This window comes from Hippopotamus amphibius, chromosome 2, assembly GCF_030028045.1.
Source record: "Hippopotamus amphibius kiboko isolate mHipAmp2 chromosome 2, mHipAmp2.hap2, whole genome shotgun sequence".
Classification (NCBI taxonomy): Eukaryota; Metazoa; Chordata; class Mammalia; order Artiodactyla; family Hippopotamidae; genus Hippopotamus; species Hippopotamus amphibius.
Genome location: NC_080187.1, coordinates 178661629 through 178688645, shown reverse-complemented (window position 1 = coordinate 178688645; position 27017 = coordinate 178661629). Strand labels below are relative to the sequence as shown.

The 27017-nt window shown below is 36.3% G+C and overlaps 1 protein-coding gene across 2 annotated transcripts; it reads left to right on the top strand.

Moving 5' to 3' along the window:
• The first annotated feature begins 31 nt into the window (after positions 1-31).
• Positions 32-25692, top strand: ARHGAP11A (Rho GTPase activating protein 11A). 2 transcript variants are annotated; one of them, XM_057724333.1, is made up of 13 exons: positions 32-865; positions 4133-4203; positions 4898-4921; positions 6380-6476; positions 6996-7249; positions 7927-8090; positions 8578-8724; positions 16499-16573; positions 17368-17532; positions 20064-20193; positions 20667-20775; positions 22664-22799; positions 23201-25692. In XM_057724333.1, the coding sequence occupies exons 1-13, from the start codon at positions 737-739 to the stop codon at positions 24784-24786; spliced, it is 3087 nt and encodes a 1028-aa protein (XP_057580316.1). In that variant the 5' UTR covers positions 32-736; the 3' UTR covers positions 24787-25692. The 2 variants fall into 2 exon arrangements, with proteins under 2 accessions (XP_057580316.1, XP_057580317.1); XM_057724334.1 differs by lacking the exon at positions 4898-4921.
• The last annotated feature ends 1325 nt before the right edge of the window (positions 25693-27017 follow it).

Sequence of the window (27017 nt, the reverse complement as noted above, 5' to 3'; positions counted from 1 at the left end):
CGCTGTTTGGCGCTGCCGTTTGAGCCTGGGCTGGAAGCGAGGGGGAGCCGGCAGCAGCGGCTCCGGGCGTCTGCAGAGGCAGTGGGGGCGGAGGCATGGAGGGGGCCGTTTGACTGCAGTGCGCGCAAGGGGATGTGTTCGCCGTGGGCGGCCGGCAGGCTGATGGGCGACGGAAGGAGCAGCTTGTGAGACGACGGGGTGACGGCGGCCACCAGCCCGGGCGGGGACCGGGACTGGAAGAGGCCCCTGAGCAGCCGGCTGGTCCGGCGGTTGGGCGAGGGTGGGGGGCGGGGGGCAGGAGGGGCACGGAGGAGGGTCGTCTCTACAGTTCGGAGAGCGACGGGGGCGGAGGGAGGTTTGGAGGAAAGTGGCCGGAAGTAATGAGAAGCTGGGAACAGGCGTGGCACAAGGAACAGAAAGGATCTGGGAGAAAGAAGGGAGATCTGTTTAAGTAGCTGAAAGGATTCAGTGACAGGAAGGAAAGCCGGTGTAAGTGAAGGAAATGTGAGGTGTGGCTGGGTCAGAGGGCTAAGGGAAGACGGTCGGTGGAAGTGTGTAAAGGATCAAGGAAAAAGCCGTGGAAGTGGCCGGGGTCCGGGGCTGGGAGAGTGCCGGACGTGGCCGGAAGGCGGACGAGCGGAGCGCAAAACTGAGAGTGTTTGGAAATTGGAAGACTTGGTGGCTAAAGAGGGTTAGGACTCAGATCCCACCTCGGAGAGTGGGCGACGTGTCCGCGATGTGGGATCGGAGGCTGGTGCGATTGGCCGTTGTACAGCAGCTTCGAGCTGTCCATGGCATTAAGGTCAAGGGTGGCCGTGCCCAGTGCGATCGCAGGAGGCAGGAAACAGCAGCCACGGAAACAGTGGTAAGTTCTGGGGAGAGAGGTCTAGGTTAAAAAAAAAAAGGCGGGTGGGGGGAGGGGGCACATTCTCTACCATCTCTTATTATTAGGTCATGCTAAAATGTTCATTTTGTATGGATCCAAAAGAGACTATGTTTAGGTGTGTCAACCTCAGCAATATGGACGTTTTGAACTATATAATTCTTTGGGGGGCGTTGGGGTTAGCTGTCCTGTGCATTATAGGATGTCAAGCAGCATCTGTGGCTTCTATGCACTAGATAACCAGTAGCATGTCCCAGTTGTGACAGTTGAAAACGTCTCCAGATATTGCTGTTATTGTATACATCATGAACAAGTTGCCTATGGGAAGGGAGACAACTACCACTACCCCACCACCACTGTTTTAGTAATATTTGGAGAGGGACAAGGGGTACCAGTATATTTTCTAAGTTAATCAGTAGATAAGGAGATGCGACCGCATTAGAAATAGGCTTTAGATAATAACTTTATATTCACCAATTTGAAAAGAACATATTTGCTGCTTGGCTATATCATACTCTTGAGACATAAAAAGATTTTTTTTAATGAGTAGATTGAGAAACCACAGTGGAATGATTCAGAAGCTGTTGATTTTGGGGTGGTTGAGGTAAGGAGATTTTGAATGAGATTTTAATATCTCTACAGAATCATCAAGAATTTCATTGTGAAAAATAAGTTGAATACAAAGTGTTTTGTTTTAGGTTAATTTGCCTAATTATATGGTGCTTTCTAAATACTTAGCAATGAAAACTAAAAAATTAATTTGTGTAACTCTTAATAGTTTATAGTTTCTGAAAGAAAATAAGTACTTGCAGAAGGAAACTGACAATTTATATTCTTCTTAATAGCTTATAAATTCTGGAGAAATTATTTCTTCTGATTGTAAAACTGGCTTTCCACAATCTAAAATATAGTAGGGTGTAAGTATATGAAAGAATTTTTACGCAGATTTTTTTCTTACCCCTCAAGAAAAACTGGCACTTGGTCTTTAGAGTCAGATAGACCTGAGTTTGATTCCTGCTCTACCCCTACTTGGGGTGTGATCTTGGGCCGCTTGTCCACACTTCAGTTTCCTACTCTATAAAATGGGAATGATATCTCTCCTTGGGTTGTTTAGGGGATTTAAAAAAATTATAAGATCTGTAGATAAGACTAGCACACAATGCCTGTCACATGCCACTTATTTCACTAGTTATGATAATCAGTGGTCTACATACTAATTGTTAGTCGTGCTGGAAACCTTAATAAAAATATTCTAATAGAGAAATACAGAAGAACATTGTTACACGAATGATATTTAACATGTTAGGTAATTACTTGAGTACTAGATTTCTTTAGCTTTTTGGCATTTGTTATCTAATGATAGTTTTGAGCTCTTTAAGATAAAGTGCTTGACATCTTTTTAAAGATGGTATTGTAAGTGATGTTCTGATACATAAAATTTTAGAAGCACGTTATTAGTTTTATTTTATGAGATTAAATTATAGCACTTGCGAAGCCAGTTATTGAGCGTGATGAGAATTGAAAAATAAACCAATCCTGCATTCTAGTTTTGTATGACATTTGTAAACTTATAATCAGCTTCAGCATCTGATTTATTTTTGCATTTTGTTTGGTTGCACAGTATCAAGAAAATTCTCATTTACTCTAATAAGGCGTTGCCCATACTAACTAATTTTTTTTTTTGGCCACATCATAGGGCATGTGGGACCTTAGTTCCCCGACCAGGGATCAAACCTGTGCCCCCTGCAGTGGAAGCTCTTAACCACTGAACTGCCAGAGAAGTCCCCCTAACTTTTTTTTTTTTTAATAGCTCACCTTGAAATGATAATTGTAACAGCAACAAATATTCTTTGAATGCTTGCTCTGTCAGATACTGATGTTTTACATCTTTTAATTCATTTAATTCTCTCTACAACTCTATGACTTAGGACCTATGTAAGGTTACTGAGGTACAGAGAATGATCGTTTGATCCAGGTCACTCAGCTAATAAGTGAAAGAGCCAGGATTTAAAACCTGGCAGTCTGCCTCTAGGAGCCTGCTCTCTTAAGCACTATACGTACACAGTCTTTTCTATATTCGTCAATTAAATTGAGCTGCTTGAAAAAGGGCTAGTAAGATTTGGTCAAATCATTACGAATGCTGAATGATGTTGGCCTCGCAGTATGGCTTGCAGGATCTTAGTTCCTTAACCAGGGATGGAACCTGGGCTCACAGCAGTGAAAGCGCAGAGTCCTAACCACTTGTCTGCCAGGGAATCCCCTGAATGATTTTTTATTGTAAATGAAAGATTAAATAAGATGCTCTTAAAACGTAGGTGCTTCAAGAGGATTCATGAAGAGCAGATATAGCTAAACTAAATTAACATATTTGTGATTAGGAATGCCCATTTAATCTAATTTTATATAAGCATACAGGTACAGGCTTGAATTTATTTTTAAGTCCAAGGTAAAGCTACAAGCTTCTTAATCAGTGACTCATTTTTAAGAAGTTTGAATATATGTCTGAAGATAGTGGCAGATTTTTTATTCAGAGGTGTGCACAAACACTCAAGTTAACCAGCATACAGGTATACTCTTGGGATCTTCAAATGTATTAAAATTTGAATGTGAGTAATACATCCGAATGTGACTTTTTAAAAATGTTTTTGCAAGTATGAAATGAAATTTGTTTGTAGAATCCCTTCCTTGGATACCTCAGAACAGTTTGATTAGTCCTTTCCCATGGAGTGTGGAAAAGATAATCAGGTCTAAAAGTAACCACCCTGATATAATTTTAGGAAGTACTCACTGAGTGACAGGAATCACCGTTATCAGCCAATTTGGCCTTTTGTTCAAATTAGTATTTATAAGATGACCAACAGAAAGTTTAAGGTGAATATTTATATAGTTACTGAAGGAGCTTTTATTGATAGTATTTTTCCAGAAATGTTAGCATTTGGGGCCAAATTCTGTTTCTACTGAACACTAAGTTGATTTTCCATTATGGGATTGGAAGCTGAGGGAATTTGCTGCGTTGATTAAGGGCAATGACTCTATCTTGACCATTTTCGTACTCCTAGCACCTACCATATCTAGTACAAACTAGTTACTTTTTAACAAATGTACTTGATATAATTGTTTTCTGTCTTGACCAGTAGTTTATTTCTGCCGTCTTGTTTTATTTTTCGAGGTTTTTAATTTGCCTAATGTTTAGGAAAACTTATATTGAGCTTAATATTTGTGTTAGAGTAACTGAATTTGTCATTTTAGGGTAAAATATTTGGAGTACCTTTTGATGCATTGCCGCAGTCTGTTGTACCAAAATATGGACATATTCCAAGGTAAGCAAAGTTTGAAATGAAGAGCAAATATTTCAAACGGGTATTTGAATGTTTAAAAATAAATAGTTGATTGCACACAATTACTTGGAACTAGCAAATGATTTTATTTCTTAACAGTAACTAATGTTAAAAGTTGATTTTTAAACTTTTGCATGTTTAACTTTTTAGTTTGTACTCATTTTCAGGATTGAATTTTAAGGTTCCGTGATGAATAAATGTTAGAAAGCAAATTATTTTTGTTCTATTAAGGTAGAGTTTTCAGTTCTATACCAATTTTTCCTCACTACTGTTCTGATTATACTCAGTAATATACTAAACTACCAATTCAGTTATAATTTTAATATTTTTTGTTTTAGAAATGTTGGATAGAAGAATATTTAAACTATTTGGAGTATTTGTGAATATAAATTATGTAACGCGAGCTTTTCTATGTCACTATTTGTAAATAACCTTTTGGACTAACTGCATAAGAAATTACTAGGAAAGTTTACATCATAACAAAATAGTTTTAAAATGCATAGTATAAAGAAACTATCTTAGCTCTTACTAATTCATTTCCCCTCTATCCAAAGTGTGGTTCATTCTGGCTACTGTATGTAGTCCAATAACTTAGGTTTTTAATTGTTGCATTGTCCAAAAGCATTTATTGAACACCTTACTGCCTTAGAATGATTTTCCCTCACTCACCCTATAGATACAGATTCACAATCTTCATGAGGTAACTGCTTACTATTTTGCTTTTTAAATGGCCTATGAAAGATTTTTTTATGATGATTTTCAGCATTTAGAATTGCAGTCATATCCCTAGTAATAATGACTAAATCTTTGTTGTAATTTCTTTGCCTGCTTTTTTTAATATATACATTTATTTATTTATTTATTTATTTTTATTGGCTGTGTTGGGTCTTTTTTTGCTGTGCGCGGGCTTTCTTTAGTTGTGGTGAGTGGGGGCTACTCTTCGTTGTGGTGCATGGGCTCCTCATTGCCCTGGCTTCTCTTGTTGCGGAACACGGGCTCTAGGCACGTGGGCTTCAGTAGTTGCAGCACATGGGCTCAATAGTTGTGGCTCACAGCCTCTAAAGCGCAGGCTCAATAGTTGTGGCGCACGGGCTTAGTTGCTCCATGGCATGTGGGATCTTCCTGGAGCAGGAATTGAACCTGTGTCCCCTGCATTGGCAGGCAGATTCTTAACCACTGTGCTACCTAGGAAGCCCTCTTTGCCTGCTTTTTTAAAAAGAAAACTTGTCTGTCAGTTACTCTGCAACATTCAGCCACTATGCACCAGTTCATTGCCTTCATTTGCTTGCAGCTGATATATATTCAAATTTGTTGTTACAAGTCATTACCTAAGCATCTAAAGCCAATATTGATTGTTAAAAATTATTCAGTATAAAGAAATTGAGCACACACCTCTAAATGTGAGAAGGATTGTAAGGACTGGGATGGACATATCTGACTTTCCAAGAGGTAATGCTGATGAGAAGAAAAACCTTGCCTTATTTTTGGGCAAATGTAGTAGATGGTAGGTTTTTTAAGCTATGTGTGCTATACAAGATCACCTGTAGAGAGAGAATAGGTAAAGAAAAGGAGGCCTTAGACAGAACCCTGGGTGATGGTAGGATGGAGAAGTCTAGCAGATAAAGGGGAGCCAGGAAAGAGGTTTGAGAAGGAGCAGTCAGAGAGACAGCAAGAAATCCAGAAGTGTAGTGAAAAAGTGTTTTCAAGATCATCAGGGAGTGGTCAAGTGTATAAATTGCTGGTAGGACAAGCAAGATAAAGACAGTGGATTGACCATGGATTTGGCAAGGCAGAGGCCGTTAGTGACCTTGATAGAGTAATGGGGAGGAGTCTGCAGAGGGTTGAGCAAAGACTGGCATGTGAAGAAGTGAAGGCAGTAAAAAAGAAGACAAATCTTGTGCTCTAAGGAGATACAGAGAAATGAATTAAGATTGATAAGGATCTAGAATTGAACCGGGCTCCTTGTGTCATGGGTAAAAAGATGGGCTTTAGGGAAGAATTTAAGAAGCAAAAATAAAACCTAAAAGTAACCTTTTATCACAGAGATTAAAGGGATTTGTAGCATCAGAGCTGAAAGGGGCGTAGTGCTCCATCTACGCATGTGCAGAATAGGATTTAGATGTGTGTCTTGCCACCTGAAAAGAGTTTTCTCTTTCAGTTTTCTTGTTGATGCTTGCTCATGTTTAGAAGAGCATATTCATACAGAAGGGCTTTTTAGGAAATCGGGATCTGTTATTCGTCTAAAAGCACTAAAGGTAAGCATATTCTTGAACTATAATTTTTCATTTGTACCACTTTTTGATTTGGTTTTTAGGATTAAAATATTTATAACTATTACATAAATTATTGACAGAAATTGAGTTTGCAAATAGCTTTTTTTCATGGCAGAAGAACCCTTTTTCTTTTTCCAAAATGTATATCATTTATGTAATGCTTTTTTTTTAAAATTGAGGTATAATTGATAAATACATTTAAGGTGTACAACCTGAATGATGCTTTGATGTATGTATGTGTTGTGAAATGATTGTCACAATCAAGCTATTAAATAATACTTTAAAAGTTTACAGAATACTTTCAAATTCATCGTCCTTGTTCCTATAATGTACTATAGTTTTTTTTCTTAATTTTGTTTTTAGCCTTCTAAAAAGGATTGATATATACTTAAACAAGAGTTAAGAGAAATCTATTAAAGAAAGCTCTTTAGAGTATAAGATACTTTATTTGCATTAAATCCTTAAGCCCCTGAATGTTCAAGATTATTATATTTATTTCAGAATAAAGTGGATCATGGTGAAAGATGCCTGTCTTCTGCACCTGCTTGTGATATTGCAGGACTTCTGAAGCAGTTTTTTAGGGAATTGCCTGAGCCCATTCTCCCAACTGGTTTGCATGAAGCACTTTTTAAAGCACAACAATTAAGACCAGAGGAGAGGAATAAAGCTACATTGTTGCTCTCCTGTCTTATGGCTGACAACACAATTAATATATTAAGATACTTCTTTAACTTTCTCAGGAAAGTTTCTCTCAGGTGAGTAGTAATTAAAAGTCTTAGGAGATGATAGTTTAATTTCTCAACTAGCTAGATTTACCCTTATGATAATAAACTAAATTTCATTTGGAATGGAAATTTTTCTTTAAAATATTATATTTTTCCTTATTATAACAAGTATACCCTGTATAATTAAAAAAAAACAATATATCAAATAATTTAATATTTCCTTCCTTCTTAGGGTTGTCATTATGAATGCCTTAATGGCTTATTGGTGTTTGTAGGATTCTTAGTCCATTGAATGGATTCAGATTACTGTGTTTTTAAAATATTTGCAGTTTGCTTTTCAAATTTGTTCCTTCTCCCTGCTGTCATTGACCCTGTTTGTTCTAGACAAACTTGTGGCCTTCAGTACTTTGAATTTTCTGTGTGTGGGTTTGAAAATAAAAAAAAAAAATGTTCAATTTGTGTGGAAAAATAGTGTGGACTCTACGGATAGCAGTGTTTTAGGACATATATTTAAGCACACGGAGGCTGTGTGTTTCTGGTTCTGTCGTATTTCAAGCCATTCATGTAGATGGGTAGATGAAAGGTAACTGTATCTTGATTTGTGTTTAATTGATAAAGTAAGAGGTCTTCAAAATGTGCTCAGTATGTTATTTTAACTCTGTATTTTTATCTTTGGCTCCATCTCATAAAACCTTTTTTCCTTTAAGGTCCAGTGAGAATAAGATGGATAGCAGCAATCTTGCTGTAATACTTGCACCTAATCTTCTTCAGACAAGTGAAGGACATGAAAAGATGTCTGCTAACACAGAAAAAAAGCTGCGATTACAGGCTGCAGTAGTACAAACTCTTATTGATTATGCATCAGATATTGGTAAGATGTAGTTGCATGATTTTATTTTATTTTATTTTATTTTTTTTGGCACACGGGCTTAGTTGCTCTGCGGCATGTGGGATCTTCCTGGAGCTGGGATCGAACCTGTGACCTCTGCATTGGCAGGCGGCTTCTTAACCACTGCGCCACCTAGGAAGCCCCAAAATGCTATTTTTTTTTTGTTTGTTTGTTTGTTTTTTTTTTTTTTTGGCACGCGGGCTTAGTTGCTCCGTGGCATGTGGGATCTTCCTGGAGCAGGGATCGAACCTGTGTCCCCTGCATTGGCAGGCGGATTCTTAACCACTGCACCACCTAGGAAGCCCTAGTTGCATGATTAAGCAATGGGATTTGTTTAAATGAGGGAGATCCCAGCTTTTTCTAAGTGAACTATGAAGACAGCTGTTAGAAAATGGCTGTATACTATTGAAATGTTTTGAGGGGGAGGGGGAGTAGAGGAAAAATCTTAATTGTGAGCATTTTCATTTAGGGCATGTTCCAGATTTTATCCTAGAAAAGATGCCAGCTATGTTGGGTATTGATAGTCTCTGTGCTACTCCATCCCTAGAAGGCTTTGAAGAAGGTGATTATGAAACTCCTGGTGACTGTAAGAGAAAGCGAAGACAAAGTGTAGGAGGTAAGTGGTCATGGCAATCCTATTTGTGGAGGTACAGCAGTTTACTTTTGCCTGAAATGTGTTTGAACATAAAAAAGCATAAGCTATGGTGTATGCCTTTTTGGGCTGTAGCATAGTTGGAAGAGCATGATATATGCGCGTGAAAGATAAGGATGACTCTACAGTCTTAGATGGCGTGCTAGGCAGTTACACCAACATAAACTGCATTCCAGGGAGAAGAGTTGTGATGACCAGGGACACTTCAAAGAGAAGGTTAAACTTCTTGAAGAATGAGTAGAATCTAGGAGAACTGGGTGGAGGGTCAGAATGTTTGTATCCAATTCTAGGATGCTATGAAGAAAGATTTGTGTAAGGTAGAAGTCATCTATGTCTGCATGACTTGAGTGGCTTTTCCTAGGGATTAGGATGGTATCATGATAAGCTTGATGTCACACTAAAGAATAAGAACATTAAGCTGGGTATTAGGGAACCATTGAAGGTTTGGAGAGAGGCATAATATGATTAAACTATTTTAGAAGATTATCTGGTTTGGAAAGTTGAGACCTGGAGGTGGGAAGAATAGTCAGAAATGTGTGGCAGTAATCCATGTGTGAGATAATGATTTGAAATAATGATGTGAATTAGTAGTATGAACTAAATAATGGAGTCGTTACCAAGGAAGAATCAAAAAGAACCAGTTTTCTCATGGTGGAATCAATCATGAGACTTATTAATCTTCTTGATCCAGAAGACAGGCCTTCCTCCAGTTACCTTAGGAAATTTCTTATCTTTTGAGTATCAGATGCAATTGCTATTAACTTTCCCATTCCTTTTTGAACCTTTTGGCTTGTATGGTTATGCCACCTTCTTTTTCTTCTTGCCTGCTTTGTAGATTTCTCTTATGCTTTCTTTGTTCTATAACAAAGCACTGTACTGTGCAGTATGGTACTGCAACAAAGTACCACAAACTGGGTGGCTTAAAACAACCAAAATTTATTGTCTCACAGTTCTGGAAGCTAGAAGTCTGAAATTAAGGTGTTGCCTGGGCCATGCTCCCTCTGAAACCTTTACGGGAGAATCTTTTTGTGCTTATTCTGGCTTCTGGTGGTGGCTGTCGATTCTTGCCATTCTTTGGCTTGTGGCTGTATCACTCCAATCTCTGCCTCTGTCATCATATGGCGAACTCCTGAGACATCTTTCTGTCCAGCTTTTCCTGTAGTGACACCAATCACATTGAATTAGGGCTTACCCTAATGAGCTTTTTTTTTTTTTTAAGTGAAAGCAGATTTATTTTAGAGCTACACACTCCACAAGAGTGTGGGCCATCTCAGAAGGCCCGAGATGTGGACTGTCTCAAAGGGCAAGAGCAGCCGCAAGGTGTGGGGGTGGTTAGTTTTTATGGGCTGGGTACTTTCATAGGCTAACAAGTAGAAAGAATAGTCTATCTTGGAGAGGGGGTGGGAATTTCCAGGAGTTGGGACACCACCCACTTTTTGGCCTCTTATGGTTGGGCTCTGAGCTGTCATGGCACCCGTGGGTGTGCTAATGACCTCATCTTGAGTTCATCTGCAGAGACCCTAATTCTAAATGGGGTCACATTTGCAAGTACTGGGAGTTAGGATTTAAACATATCTTTTTGGAGGACACAATTCAACCCATAAAATTTCCCACCCCAAATTCAGATATTCTCGGATATAGATCATCTTTACTACCCTTTCTCTTTGTGATTTCATTCACTCCTATAAGTTTCATTTATTGCATCTAAATAGATGAACACTTAATCTCTACGATTGCTATCTCACAAATGTCAATTCCACTTTAGTAAAAGTCTCTACTAGGCAGACATCATCACTTCTGTTTTTCCTTGGTGCTTAAGCTCAACATTTTGAGATGATCATCTCTACCTTCTTTAAACTGGTTCTGCTCAAATTCTTTTTTCTATTAATGGTACCACCATTCTCTAGTCACAGCTTTAAACCATGGGTACCTAACTCTTTACTTTACTGTCTATATTCACACAGTTTTCAGGTTCTGTAAGAGTCTATCTGCAGTGTTTACTGCATGTTTACTGTAAGAATTTCTTTCTTGGTGTTTGTTCCTCCTCCTTGAATCCGCCCTGCTTGTTACTGTCAAGACTGATGTTCTTTTTTTTTTATTTTTTATTTATTTATTTTTTTTTGAGAATATCAATCTGTTGTCATATTTATTTTGAGAGACTGATGTTCTTAATATATAACTCTAATCATGTATCTCACATGCATACCCTTCAGAAACTTTCATTAATTCTGATATTTGTAGCCTGACTATAAATATCTTTCATAGGATTGCCTTACCATTCCTTTCTACAGTATCCTGTGTTTCCTTTATGTAGTCTATACTTTAGTCAAACTGCTTTCGTTATTCATTGTTTTTTAGACACTGTTCTTTTGCTTATACTTTTTTTTTAAATAAATAAATTTATTTATTTATTTATTTTTTATTTATTGGCTGCGTTGGGTCTTCATTGCTGCACACGGGCTTTCTCTAGTTGCTGAGAGTGGGGGCTACTCTTCATTGTGGTGTGCAGGCTCCTGATTGTAGTGGCTTCTCTTGTTGTGGAGCACAGGCCCTAGGCGCGTGGGCTTCAATAGTTGCAGCACATGGGCTCAGTAGTTGTGTCTCATGGGCTCTAGAGCAGAGGCTCAATAGTTGTGGTGCACGGGCTTAGTTGCTCCATGGCATGTGGTATCTTCCTGGAGCAGGGATCAAACCCGTGTCCCCTGCATTGGCAGGCAGATTCTTTACTACTGCGCCACTTAGGAAGTCATGCTTATACTTTTTATTGATATAATTTTTTCACTTCCATCTACCTCTACTGTTCAAATAATATCCACTTGTCAAAACCCAGCCTAAATGGCTTATCCAGCAAGCTTCTCCCCTCCCTTTTAAAAACATATTGTTTATTGTTATTGATCTAACATTTGTTTATAACATTATATGTTTCATGTGGACATTTCGACTTATGTACACACTATAGTGTGCTCACCACCAAAAGATTTGTTTCCACCCATCACCATACAGTTGACCCCCTTTACCCATTTTGCCCTTCCCCCACCTCCCTTTCCCTCTGGTAACCACAATCCAGTTCTCTGTATCTGTGTGTTTGTTTTGATTTGGTTTGTTCATTTATTTTGGCTGTTTTAGTTTGGGATTTTTATTCCACACAAGTGGAAGCATACAGTACTTGTCTTTGTCTGACTTACTTCACTTAGCATAACACCCTCAAGGTCTACCCATGTTGTCACAAATGGCAAGATTTTGTCCTTTTTATGGCTGAGTAATATTCACTGTATATATATATACCACATCTTTATCTATTCATCCATTGATGGACACTTAGGTTGTTTCCTTATCGTGGCTGTTGAAAATAATTCTACCATGAACATAGAGGTGCATATGTCTTCTTGAATTAGTATTTTCATATTCTTTGGATAAATACCCTGATATGGGATGGTTGGATCATAAGGTGGTTCTATTCTTAATTTTTTGAAGACTCTCCATTCTCCATAATGTTTTCCATAGTGGCTGCACCAATTTACATTCCCACCAATAGTGCATGGGGGTTCCCTTTTCTCCACATCCTCTCCAACACTTGTTATTTCTCACCTTTTTAATAATGGCCATTCTAACAGGTATAAGGTGGTATCTCATTGTGGTTTTGATTTGCATTTCCCTAATAATTAGTAATGTTGGACATCTTTTCATGTGCCTATTGGCCATCTGTATGTCTTCTTTAGCAAAATGTCTATTCAGTTCGTCTGCCCATTTTTTTACTGGCCTTGAGTTTTTTTGTTGTTGTTTAATTGTATCAGTTCTTTATATATTTTGGATGTTAACTGTTCATCAGGTATGTAATTTGTAGATACCTTCTTCCATTTAGTAGATTGTCCTTTTGTTGATGGTTTCCTTTGCTGTGTAAAAGCTTTTTAGTTTGTAGTCTCATTTGTTTGTTTTTGCTTTTGTTTCCCTTGTCTGAGGAAACATATCCAGAAAGATACTGTTGAAACTGATGTCACATAGCTTACTGCTCATGTTTTCTTCTAGGAGTTTTATGGTTTCGGGTCTTACATTCAGGTCTTTAAACCATTTTGAGTTGATTTTTGTGTGTGCTGTAATTTTGCATGATGGTGGTTTAATTTCATTCTTTTGCATTGGCTGTCTAGTTTTCCCAACACCATTTTTTTACCCCAACACCATTTATTGAAGAGACTATCCTTTCTCAATTTTATGTTCTTTGTTCCTTTGTCATAAATTAATTGTCCATATATGTATGGGTTTATTTCTGAGCTCTGAATTTTGTTCCATTGATATGTGTCTTTTTCTGCCAATACTAAGCTGTTTTGAATACTATACAGCTTTGTAATATAATTTGAAATCTGGGAGTGTGAAACCTCCAGCTTTGTTGTTTTTTCTCAGGATTGCTTTGGCTTTTCAGGGTTTTTTGTGTTCTCATATAAATTATAGGATTTTTAATTTTGTTTACATGAAAAATGTCATTGGGCTTTTGATAGGGATTGCATTGAGTATTTAGGTTGCTTTAGGTAGTATGGACATTTTAACAATGTTAATTCTTCTAATGTATGAACACAGAATATCTTTCCATTCCTTTGTCTTAGCGTTTTCAGTGTACAGGTCTTTTACTTCCTTGATTAAATTTGTTCCTAGGTACTTTATTCTTTTTGTTGTGATTGTAAAATGAGATTGTTTTCTTATTATTTCAAATAGGTTTTTAGTGGAGGTTTTATATGTACATATATAAAACCTTTTATTTATTTTTTTCTTGCCTAATTGCTCTGCTTAGGACTTTCAATACTGTGTTGAATAAGAGGGGTGAGAGTGGGCATCCTTGTCTTGTTCCTGATATTAGAGGGAAAGCTTTCACCTTTTTGCTATATTGCTAGTATAAGGTTGGTTGTGGGTTTATTATATATGGCCTTTATTATGTTGAGGTACGTCCCTTTTATACCCACTTTATTGAGAGTTTTTGTCACAAATGGATGTTGAATCTTGTCAAATGCTTTTTACATCTATTGAGATGATTATATGATTTTTATCTTTAATTTTATTAATGTGATGTATCATGTTGATTGATTTGTGGGTGTTGAACCATCCTTGCATCCCTGGGATAAATCCCACTTGATGATGGTGTTTGATTCTTTTAATGTAGTGTGTATTCAGTTTGACACTATTTTGTTGAGGATTTTTGCATCTATGTTCATCAGAGATACTGGCCCATAATTTTTTTTTTTTTGCTTTGTCTTGTCTGGTTTTGGTATCAGGGCAATTTGGCCTCATAAAATGAGTTAGCAAGTGTCCTCTCCTTTTCAGTCTTTTGGAAGTGTTTGAGAGGGATAGGTATTAAATCTTTGAATGTTTGGTAGGATTCACCCGTTTTGTTTTGTTTTGTTTTTCTCCTTTGGTTTCTTGATTGACTCAGTAGTTCAGTGGCATGTTATTTAGCTTTCACATATTTGTGATTTTTCTAGCTTTCTTCTTGTAGTGTAGTTGATTTCTAGTTTCATACCATTATGATTGGAAAAGATGCTTGATTTGGTATCAGTGTTCTTAAACTTATTGAGACTTGTTTTATGTCCAAAGTTACAGTCTATCCATAAGAATGTTCCATGTACTCTTGAGAAGAATGTGTGTGCTGCTGTATTTGGATGGGATATTCTGTATAAATCTATTAAATTCATCTGGTCTGATGTTTCATTTAAAACTGCTATTTCCTTGTTGACTTTCTATCTGGGTGAACTATCCACTGATATAAGTAGGGTGTTAAAGTCCCCTATGGTTATTGTGTTGGCTGTCAGTTTCTCTCTTTAGGTCTGTTAATACTTGTTTTATATATTTTGGCACTTGTATGTTAGGTGCATAAATGTTAATGACTTGTTTTTTCTTGGTGAATTGTACCCTTTATCATTATATAATATTCACTTTTGTCTCTTGTTAACTTTTTTGGCTTGAAGCTATTTTTGTCTATTATGAATATGGCTATACCCACTTTCTTTTGGCTGCCATCTGCTTGAAGTATCATCTTCCATCCCTTCACTTTGAGCCTTTGTTTGTCTTTAGTGCCAAGGTAAGTCTCCTGAAGATAGCATATAGTTGGATTTTGTTTTTTTTAATCCATCCAGCCACTCTGTGGTTTTTGATTGGTGAATTCAATCCATTTACATTTAGAATGATGACTGATAGATGAAGACTTAGTACTGCCATTTTATCTTTTATTTTCTGGTGGTTCTATATCTCCATTGTTTCTTTTTCTTTGTGTTTCTGCCATTTTGGTTTGGTGGTTTTCTATGACATTTTTCTCAGTTTTCTCTTATGTGTTTTGTGTGTCTGCTCTAGATTTACATTTTGTGGTTCCTATGAGGTTTGTATGAGTTGTCTTATAGGTTAAAGAGTCGTTTTTCTGCCCATATCATCTTACTACCTTAATTTGCCTATACAAGTTTTATCCTTTTCTTTTTCCCTTTTTATGGTTTTGTTGTCTCAAATTATCTCTTTATATTTTGTGTTCACTACCAAATTGAAGTAGCTATAGTTTTACTGTTTTTTCCCCTTTAACCTTTATTATAGAATTGTTTGACAACTTTTTTTTTTAATTTTATTGGCTGTGTTGGGTCTTTTTTTTGCTCTGCGCAGGCTTTCTTTAGTTGCGGTGAGTGGGGGCTACTCTTTGTTGTGATGCACGGGCTCCTCATTGCTGTGGCTTCTCTTGTTGTGGAGCACGGGCTCTAGGCGCGTGGGCTTCAGTAGTTGCAGCACATGGGCTCAGTAGTTGTGACTCACGGGCTCTAAAGCGCAGGCTCAATAGTTGTGGCACATGGGCTTAGTTGCTCCGTGGCATGTGGGATCTTCCTGGAGCAGGAATTGAACCCGTGTCCCCTGCATTGGCAGGCAGATTCTCAACCACTGCGCCACCTAGGAAGCCCTATTTTTAAATATAGTCGCAATTTTCTGATTCTATTTGTCATCTTACGCAAAGGGTTTTTTTTTTTTTTTTATTGGCTGTGTTGGGTCTTCATTGCTGCGTGCAGGCTTTCTCTAGTTGTGGTGAGCGGAGGCTACTCTCTTCATTGTTGTGCACAGGCTTCTCATTGCAGTGGCTTCTCTTGCTGCAGAACATGGGCTCTAGGTGCCTGGGCTTCAGTAGCTGTGACACTTGGGCTCAATAGTTGTGGCTCACGGGCTTTAGAGCACAGGCTTGGTAGTTGTGGCACACAGGCTTAGTTGCTCTGCGGCATGTGGGATCTTCCCACCCAGGGATTGAACCCGTGTCCCCTGCATTGGCAGGCGGATTCTTAACCACTGCACCACCAGGGAAGTCCCTCAAAGTTTTGTTTACTTTTGCCTTCAGAGTATTGTCCAGGTTTTATTTCCCTTGCAAAGCTTTCTCTCTTATTGCCATTTCTTCCCTGCCTCAAAAGGTAATGATTTCCTTTTCCATATTCTTTCTATACATTATAGATACTTGTTTTACAATTCATTCTGTATTTAATATCTTCCTATTTATTTATTTTTTTGAGAAATATGGGAGTATAAGAGATGAATAGAATACAAATACATCCTTTAGTTTTTTCCCCCATTTTGAAATAATTCCTTTTAAATGACCTTAAGTGACTTTAAAATATGTAAGCTGATATAAACTTAGATGCCAAAAGACCACAAATAGCAATATGAATTATTGATGAAAGATAGGTAAAATGTTATTATAATTGGTTATATGATTATATATGCCTTGCAATTTCAGATTTTGTTAGTGGAGCATTAAATAAACTTAAATCTAACAGGACACCCTCTATTACACCTCAACAGGAAAGAATTGGTAGGTATTATATATATTTATTTAAATGGACATTTATACATGTTATACAGAAATTAATTATAATAATGAATACTTATTTTGTTTAATTCCAAATGTAATTTTCTGTGTAGATATTGTACTATAATATTATATTATGATATTAGATATATATACGTAATTATATATAATATATAATTATGTTGGATATAATGAACCTAAAATTGAAGGTAAGAATTTATTTTCATCTGTTATTATATCTTTGATCTTCTAAATCACATTCTTCCATTTGTAAATTGGATGCTATTGAACATGCTAAAATAATTCAATCTCATTTTTATTTTAGAACCAGAAGTTTATTAGTGTTTGTTCTAATTTTTTATTTTGGTTTGCTTGTGGCTGAAATTATTCAACCCAGTAATAGAAGATTTGATTATTTGTTCTGTTTTCTAGATTGAAGACATTAACTGGTTAATACTCAGTTATGAAGAAAAGCAAAAATATTTAGATCAGTTTTTGTTTCAACACTGATTATAATTTTTCTTCCCTATTTAATACTCTTTAATGTGAATTATATGCATCTTTTAGTCTATTTGGTATTTAAGTTACTGTTACTAAGAATCTTGCCTTTCTTTGCAACTTCAGTGTTTTTATTTTAAGTAATTACACAGTTAATTTAGTAATATTTGGTAATGTTAATGTAAACATATCCCCCCATTTTTGGTTAGTTGTAAGTAATAGCTTTATAAGAAGAAATCATATAAAGTGTTTGTGTTTTATCAGCTTCGCAGGAGAAAAACAAATTTTTTGTTTTCCAGCCCAGCTATCCATTTCACCAACAATTCTTACACCAAATGCTAAGCGTAAACTGCCAGTAGATTCTCATGGTTTCTCAAGTAAGAAAAGGAAGTCCATCAAGCACAATTTTAACTTTGAGTTGTTGCCAAGTAATCTCTTCAGTAGCACTTCTACACCAGTATCAGGTAACAAATAGAATTTATATAATTGGGTTATAAACATTAACATGAGTGCCTGTTCTGGGCAAAGTGCTATTTCATATTAATATAACCCTTTAGGAGCCAGAGTTTTATTCTCTGTTTTATCAAGTTTCTGAATTTTTTAAAGTCTCCTAACTTTTAAAATAGACAATGGTTCAGTATAGTTAGTGTGTATGTGCGTGTTGCTGCCATGTTATGGGTCACTGGATAGGATAGTGCTGGTGCTCAGGTTTTGAACATCCTGCATTCTCCTTTAGTTACTTCTGGATCTGTAGCTGTGGCTGAATTGCTGTCTTCTGTTGAGCTGAGGTCACCAGCATTTCAGCGTCTCTGAATCTAGAGTGGGGGTGTTACTATTGGAGTAACCATTGTGGGTTAGTTTAGGGGGTGGTATTTTTAAAGTTTTATAATCAAGTAGCTTTTACACCATTCCTTATGGCATGGTTTCCATATCCCTTACCAGCCCAGCCATTTTATTCCAAATGAACTGCAAGTTCCTAATGTGGCCAACCAGAGCCTCCAGAGAAGAGTGTAATCATGCTAATTTGAAAACCAAATTTTTGTTAGTATCATCTAGGGTTGAGTTGGATCCTTTAGCATGCGTAGAATACAAGTTGTCTCATATTAACCTATGATCAACCCAAAATGAAATGAAACTCTAAGCCCAGTGTCTTCTGTCTCATATTTGTCTCACATTTAGTCAAAATGTGAGTAGTCTCTGATCTTTTTAGATTTTCTTTGGTTTCAGACAATGTTAAGAGTTTAATTTTGAATCTGTTAGCTGGGTTATGAGGTCTTCCCCAAAGCTTCCCTTTTGCTTCTGCTATCCAAAGGTTTATATTTTCCTGTTTGTTTTATTAAAAAGGTGAACAGAATAGCAACTTGTTCTCTGTGGTCCTATGGATTCTGTATGGTTCATTAAAGTATAATGATAAGAACTCTGAAGCTGTGTCTGTAGTTCTTTCAGTATTCACAAGTTAGAGACTTAAACTCCTTTAAAGTAACTTAGTGTGTTTTTAATACTTAAGGGCTTTTCCACTTTGGAGGACTATTTCCAAATGGCAGATGTGAATCATAGTTCTACCTGCCTTTGTTTATTAGCAATACAACATCTTCCCCGAGAAATGAACCTGCTGATTCCTTCCCTCCAAACTCCCCAAAAATAGGTTAAACATTCTTATGTAACTGTAACATTAGTATGAGCCTGCTTAACCAGTAAAACTTTTTTAATAAAAAAAATTAACAAGTTCAACATCAGTAATCCTATTATTTTAACTCACCATTTTTCTTTGACCCTACCTTCTCAGCCACAATTCAATAAATTGCATCTGCAAAATTGAAAATGAGTTGGCTTCTAAGTTTGGATTACAACAGATATGATGCTTTTCTTTAATATATGAAGGTGACAATATTAATCTACAATCCATAGAGTACTTTAATTTTTTTCTAATATGTGCTGTAACTGTGTATTATTCCATCTGTTCTGGCTGTGCCTGTCACCACTGATGCATTTTCAAGATAACTAGGCTGCAGCCCTAGTATAAAGCTACCTGTGTCACATTAGATATATCGTATTGCCTCCAAGCATTTTTTTAGCCAAATGCACCCAAAAAAAAAATCACTGTCATGGTTGTATTATTTTCTGTTTTTGTAATTGGAAAAACATGGGTATCTCTCTTTGGGGACCATGTGAGTTCTCCATCAGCGAGTTGCCGAGAGGGTTGTGGTTGTTGAGAGTGTCCTGGACAGTATTCAGATACCACGTATATGGGGCCTTTGCTCGTAACTGTTATACTTTTTCCCTAGTTTTTTATTATAGTTGGTTTCATGGTATAGTTTTAAATAACTTAATCAAAATGAGCTGTTGTAACCTCCTGTTGTTAGCATGGAACATGGCAGTAGCCAAGTGGTCAGGTGTGTGTTATGGATCATTAGTTTTTGATTATTTGCCAAAAATATTGGACAAATTACACTCCAGAGTCAGGTAGACAGCAGGCTGGCTAGCAGGTGCATACTGGATACTCAGACACTAAACTGTTTTTCAGTAGTTTACATTTGATAATAGCATTAATTAATCTTACATACCAGGTATTATTCTAGGTATCTTATAGACATTACAGTAATATTTATATTCACCATAGAAGTCCAATTTTAGAGCCTAAAGCCATTTAGTAAGTGGTGGACAAACTCAAGTCTGTCTCAAAAGCTTGCTCTTTCTCCAGTCAGCAACGGTGCCCACCCCTCCCTTGTAGTATTAAGAGTTTAAAGCAAAATTCTAATATAAAAATAATGTTTAACCTGACCTTTAATTGGCAACTAAAAAGTAAGAAATTGATACTTTTTTTTTTTTTAAGTTGCCGTGGGTTATTTGACCCCTGAAAATTCTAACCAGAAATTATGTGATTTTATTGTTGTTTGGGTGGGAATTAAGACTTTAAATCTAATTGCTGTTAATATTTTATATTTTGAAAAGAAAATAAGTCTGTGTGGTCTATCACATGTGGTTATTTTTATAGTTCACTGTGATACAAGCCCAGAAGTGTCATCTCAGAGTTCACTCTCACCTGTTGCCATCAGTGGAAACCATTTGATCAGTACAAGTGTGCTAAGGCGAAGTAAAAGGCTTGCAAGCAAAAAAGTTTGCAGGTAATTTATCCAGGTTGGATAAAAATTTGGTATATATAGTTAATAGAATATTTTGTGTCTTTCTACCAAGAGTCATATTTGAATCATAATTTTAAAACATCCCATTTGCCTTTATAGTCTTATTAATCAAATGTATATCCTCCAGAGAAAGATTCCTAATTTGAGTCCATTTTGCTTGCTTGAAATCCTATTTTATGTTGATGTGTATAATTTTTAAATTTCCTGTTAATACAAAAACTAGTCTAGTAATTCTGGTTTATAAGTGACTAAACTCTTGTGGTAAACAGGAAAGATAATTTTTATATGCAAATACAGTGTGTTCACATGTGGTATCTTAAACCTTAAACCTAAAAAGTTATTACTCTATTCAGTTACTAACAATGTGCTTTGCTCTGGACTTTCAAACTTTATTGTGTAGGAATTCCTCCAGTTCTTATGCTATTAACTGATGTTTTAAATTTCACTCTTTCTAGGGTGGAATCAGGAAAAGCAGGCTGCTTTTCTCCTAAAATCAGCCGTAAAGAAAAGGTTCGAAGATCTCTTCGTTTGAAATTTAATCTAGGGAAAAGTAGCAAAGATGGAGTAAGTGTCTTTCACCATTTCATTGATGTTTATATTAGCATAAAGCTGAAGACTTGATGCTAAGACTCTCAACCCTGCCTCTCCTCCATCTACTGTCTCCAGTAGTTGTTGTCTCCAATTCCTCCTTTTCTATCCTGCTGAAATCAATCCCAGTGAAGCTTTCATCCCCAACACTCACTGAAACAGCTCTCACAAGATCATTCATGAATTCAGCATTGCTCAAACAGGTGGACAAATACCAGTCCTTGTCAGACTTGATCTGTCAGCAGCATGTAACCCAGCTGATGACTTGCTCCTCTTTGGCTTATTTTCTTTCCCTGCTTCAGGGACATTTTAGTCTCATGATTTTCTTCCTTCTTTGCCAATTAATTTTCTAATTCCTTTATATTGGAGTGCCCAAAGCTTTGCCCTTGGATTTTTCTTTTTTCACTCTACTCACTCAAGGTGATCATTATCTCTAAACATCATGTATTTACTTAAGACTTCAAGTTTATACCCCTAGCCCAGAATGCTCTCCTGAACAACTCAACTGTTTGACATCTACCTGCTTGACCTCCCTACTTGGGTGTTGATCCCAGGTAGGGAGGTGTTGCCATCTCAAGTGTAACCTTCCCCAGATAGAGCTCCCGAGGTGCATTTCTTCACTGCTGATATTTTCCCACTCCTCCGCCTCTCCTCCACCCACACTTCTACCTGCAGTCCTCACCATCACACTTACGGCAACCCATTCTTCCAGTCACTTAGGCCAAAAATCATGCAGGTGTTCTTGACTCCTCACTTTTTCTCACATGTACCGTCTAAACCAATAGGGAATCCTGTCTAACTTCTGCTTCCAGAGTCTATCCAGACTGACCATTTCTTACCAGTATTACACCTGTAACCTTCTCTTAAGTTATGTCATCAGAACTTGCGTTAGTACAGTAAGTTCCTACTAGTAGGTCTATCTGCTTCTACCTTGCTGCAGTACTAGAGCCAAAATTATCCCCTAAAAACCAGAGTTAAGCCATGTCATTCATGTCAGTCCTCTGCTCAGAACCCTCCAGTGACTCCTTGCTTCACTCTAAGGGAAAAAAAACAACAACCAAAGTTGTTACGCTGACCTGCAGTGCCCCGCATAATCTGTTCCCGGCCTGCCTCTTGCAGCTGTCCTCCTGCCACCCTCCCTTGCTCACTCAGCTGACTTCATTCACTTTTTTGCCTCCTTGCACCTTCTTGAATGTGCCAGACCTTGCTTCAGCCTTAGAGACTCACTGGCATCTTCCTCTCCTGGAATGTTCTTCCCTCTTATACCGTCATGACTCTCACCCTCATTTTTCTTTACTCACAAGTCATCCTCTGTTCACTGTGTTTAAAATTATACCCCCACCTTTCACCACTCCGTATCTTTCTTACCCCGTTTTACTTTTATCCTTAGCACTTTTCACCTTATGTATTGTATATTATACATTATAATTTTTTTATACATTATAATTTATTGTCTGTCTTGTTCTGGTCTAAATCTCCCCATCAAGAGTGTACATTCCATGAGGGTAAGATTTTGGTCTGGTTTTTTTTGTTTCCTTTTTGTTTTCTTTCACTCTTGTGAACAAGCCCTGGCACAGAGTTATCTCACACACAGAAAAAAAAATTTTAAGTTAATATATGTGAGGCTGTTTTTTATTTTAAATCATAAAATATCCACTAATAGCCAAGTCAAATGCTTATAATTTTCATCAGCATGCAGGCAAGTATATTGTGTTTGCTATAAAATTTTTCGTCAATTATATATACACTTTTTTAAATTAGCTGTAGAGGATTTTGATAATTACAAAGTAACACTTTGTCTTAATATTTTGAATTAACTAGGTTTATTTCTTAATCAAAACTTTTTCAATTTTTTTCTGTACAGAATGTGTGTTCTGGTGTTGATAGATCTGAAAATGTTGGTCGACGACTTGCAAATCAAAGTTTAAAAAATAGGATTGAATCTGTAAAAACAGGTCTGCTTTTTAGCCCAGATATTGATGAAAGATTAACAAAAAAAGGTACATTTACATGATATTGTTAGAGTTTTACCCCAAAAGCCTACTTTAGTTTTTATTTTAAATTTTCTTCCCATTTTATTGAGATATAATTGACATATAACCTTTAGTTGCTTTTTTAATGATAAAATATGTTAAGTAATTTACTGTTCTAGAAATTGAAAATTCGTGTTTGAATAGTGAAGATATTGGAATTGCAATGTATTTTTCTATGAACAATTGGAGGATTTTTACAAATGTAATTATAGAAATGTTTGATGTATTTATACATGAAAATTATCTTTTAACACAAATCTAATTTATCGAGATTAAATGCTTAGTATTTGATATGTCATGTATTTGAATAACATTTCAAAGCTAGGTCAAATATAAATGATTAAAAACACTGAACTGCTTTATTTTAGGTTCAAAGAAGATCAGTAAGTCTGAGGAAAACTTATTAACTCCAAAGCGACTAGGTGGAAGAAATTACCGGATGTCTTGGACTGGACCTAGTAATTCAAGTTTTCAAGGAATAGATGGAAATGAAGCTTCTCCAATAGATGCAGTTCTTGAGGTGGAAAACTCTTCTTTGGAGCCTGATATGATGGTTGAAAAGTCATCTGTTAGCTCATATGAGCTTACCTCTTCTAATGTACACAGTAAGCATAATAACAACGTAACTAGCAGCTCTCTTAGTGGGGATGAAAATAACCTGACCACAGAGACTGTGGTGAAAATTCAGAAGGCATTTTCTGAATCTGGAAATAATCTTCATGCATTGCTAAATCACAGGCAATCATCATTAATTAATGTGGGGAAAGTAAAATTTAACGAAACATCTTCTATTGAATATAGCCCAGAAGAAAATCTATTTGAAATTAATAATTTGACTGTGATAGAATCAAATGAACCCCCCACTAGTAAAGATGAAAATAGTTTTTCAGAAAGAGACTTTTCACTACATCAGGCTCAAAAATTGGGTAGAGAAGCCACTATAAATTGTTACTCAACTCAGATGAAGATAGAACTAGAAAACAACATTCATTTGAATATACCAAAAGATTGCTTAAGCAAGCAAGAATTGCCCAGTGATGAACAAATAAAGAAACAAGAGTCCCCAAGGGATACACTAAGTACCAAATTAAAGGAGAATGAAAATATGATTGAAGAGAACTTACTGAAACGCGCAGCTTCTAGGGAGGATGTGGCTAGTACCTCTTCCTCAAAGCAGATTGTGTGTAATAGCGCACACCTGTCAAAACCTAGGCCTGTGAGAATTGTTAAACAGCAGTCACTGGTGGAAACATGTGATAAAACGGTTTCTGAACACTTACAAATGACAGAGCATGGAAAGGTTTCAGACCATATACAGTGGTTTAACAATCTTTCTTTAAATGAACCAAATAGGACAAAAGTTAAGTCACCTCTGAAGTTTCAGCGTACTCCTGTCCGTCAGTCTGTCAGAAGAATTAATTCTTTGTTGGAGTATGGTGGACAACCTCCAAGGCATAAATTAGCAAGTCTTGGTGATGCTGCTTCTCCTCTGGTTAAATCAGTGAGCTGTGATAGTGCTCTTCCCTTTCGTATAGAAAGAATGTCAGAAGATTCCTCTGTTCCATGTACCAGATCAAGTCCTAAAGAACAGAAGTCTACATCATGCAAACAGTCAAATGTTGATACGATTTCAAAATCAAGCATGGCGGTAACTTCTACATCTTTCTCACAAATGAAGAGGCACCCAAACTCTAGGAATGCTTCTCTTGGGTCCACCAGAGTTTGTAAACAGGAAGTGATATCTAATGGCCAAATTAAGTTTCCCTTGGATGATCTGACAAATCATGGTATAGTAAAATCTGTTGTAAACAATGACATGGGCTTTTCTTCTGGCATAAATAACAGGGTCCTTAGAAGACCATCAGAAAAAGAGAGGGTCTGGTATAAAGGTTCTCCAAAAAATCCTATTGGAAAAGCTCAACTACTACCAACAAGTAGACCTGTAGACTTGTAATTGGTAAATGTTATACTACTTGTCGTTAATGTAAATAAAATTAGCAGTTGGTGATACGACTTGCAAGATAGCCTACGTGTTAGTTTGTAGCTCAGAATGATTGTTATGTGATAAATTTTAATTTCATTGCTTGTATGAATGATGACTTTGTTTTTCTTAATTATGGCAATATTTAAACTATTTTTAATTTTATTGTGATCTCTTAAAGCAATTTCTTTTTTAAAGAAATTGATGACTGGGTTTATAAGAAATTAATTTTTGAAAACTGCCTGAATTTTTTAATGTGTGATAAGAAGAAGGGAATGAGTTGTGCCAATTTCCTGTTACTCCTAAGTCAGGTGAGGTTTCTCCAATAAATGTCTAACACACAGAGGGAGAGAGAAGCCTTGCAAATCTTATTTCCCAAATTCTGTTAATGTTTATTGTCTTCATCAAAGTCCCTAGAAACAAATTTGCTTCGATAGCATCGTAATCCTTTATTCCTTTTGGGTGCAGAGTGATTATGATTAGATTTATATTGTCTACAGATGTGACAGTGTGTTCACTTGAACTAAGAATAATGGCTAATGCAGAATGACGACTCAATTGTGCTCATATAGTATGATGCTGAAGAAGTAACTGATGACTTGTAAGCCATACTAAATTTTTAAAGTTAATTTGCACAAATACATTTGTAACTGTTTTGTCCAATATAGAATTTAAAATTTTTTAAGGAGTAATTAAGCTTGGAAGATTTTAATCAATGTGATTGCTTATACACAGATGCTTGATTCTAGACTTTGAAATAGTTGCTGCACCTCTGTACATTTACCTTGGATTCTTATGCATTGGATTCTTACAGCAGCCTATGATGGTTTTGTCGTGTGTGTAAATGTTATTTATTTAGCATAGACATTAAAGATAACTTGCTGGAAAATGACTTGCCTGAGACTTTAATGAAATTCAAAATACCTTTTAGAATTTGACCCAAATTGTCAAGCAAATCTGTCTAAATTTATATTTTAAACTACTAGAAATGACAAATCTTTAAGGAAAGAATAATTTCAGCAGTAGAGGGTATTCTCTAAGTTTTGGAGGAAGGAATATGTACTGTAATCAACCACTAAAGATAGTTTTGCAGATCATTTGTTAGAATGCCACATTCAAAGGTTGTGGCAGAATAGAACCACACCACCATTCAGAGCAACCAGGCAGCATGAGTTTGTGTGAGGAATTTAAAGTCATCAGAGGTTTGCTTTACCGAGTTCTTCATAGCAGTGCATCTATTTTATTTCATTTTATTTCTATATTCACTAAGAATCGACCCTTTCTCAGAATTAGTAAGTATATACTTACATAAAGACTAAAAATCTGTAGATATAAACATCATGTTTATCTGACATCAAACCAGGTTTTTAATATAGACTGAGTATGCATTTTAGGTGTTTATGGTATTTCTGAGAGTAAGTGGATATAGAAAATAATTCATAAATTCTGAGATGTTTGTTGTCTGGTTCAAAGCAGTTTTTTTAAACTTTACTTTTAAACTTTTAAAAATGCATCAATGTCCTTTTATATCCATGGGGGTAGATGAAATGTTGAATTGGAAGATTAATTCAGTAGGGAGGCTTAGGAAATTAACTCTAAAATCACTTGAATTAGTGGATTTTCTGAGAGATTACTCAATCAATAATGAAAGGTATTTATTTTAAAAAGAAGATACCCACGTGTCACTCCCATTTTTTGTTAGCTAACAGCTGCAATACAGAGTAAAGGATTATGAAGGTGCAGAGCTTGGAGATGTGGTAATTGGAGAGTCGGGAAAGTTGAGTTTTAGACTTGATTTAATATTCCTGCTTTCATTTTTTCTTATACAAAATAGAGATTAATGTTACTAATCTCATGGGGATATTTGATCAAATGATACAGAAACTTACTTAAAGTGTCTGGACATGTGCAGTAACTCCAAGAACTATTTTCACTTCATTCTTACGAGTAAATAAATCAATATTAATTTGATTATTAAGAGCAGTAAACAATACAATTATACATAGAACTTTAGACTGCTTGGCAACATTCTAAAATCACTAAAACTTTGATACAGGGTTTTGAAAGCCATCGAGCCCAGGACATGTAATAGATGTTTTTAGAAAATCAAATTTCATATGAAGCATAAACAATTTAGTGTATTTCAGTCAAATTTCCATTCAGCACAAAGGCAGTCAGTTGTAATGGCTTCTCCATTTTTCCAA

Coding starts and splice junctions, on each gene's coding strand:
- ARHGAP11A (XM_057724333.1), top strand. CDS start 737: ATGTGGGATCGGAGGCTGGTGCGATTGGCCGTTGTACAGCAGCTTCGA. Junction 6,477..6,995: donor TTCGTCTAAAAGCACTAAAG/GTAAGCATATTC, acceptor TATTTATTTCAG/AATAAAGTGGATCATGGTGA. Junction 8,091..8,577: donor TGATTATGCATCAGATATTG/GTAAGATGTAGT, acceptor ATTTTCATTTAG/GGCATGTTCCAGATTTTATC.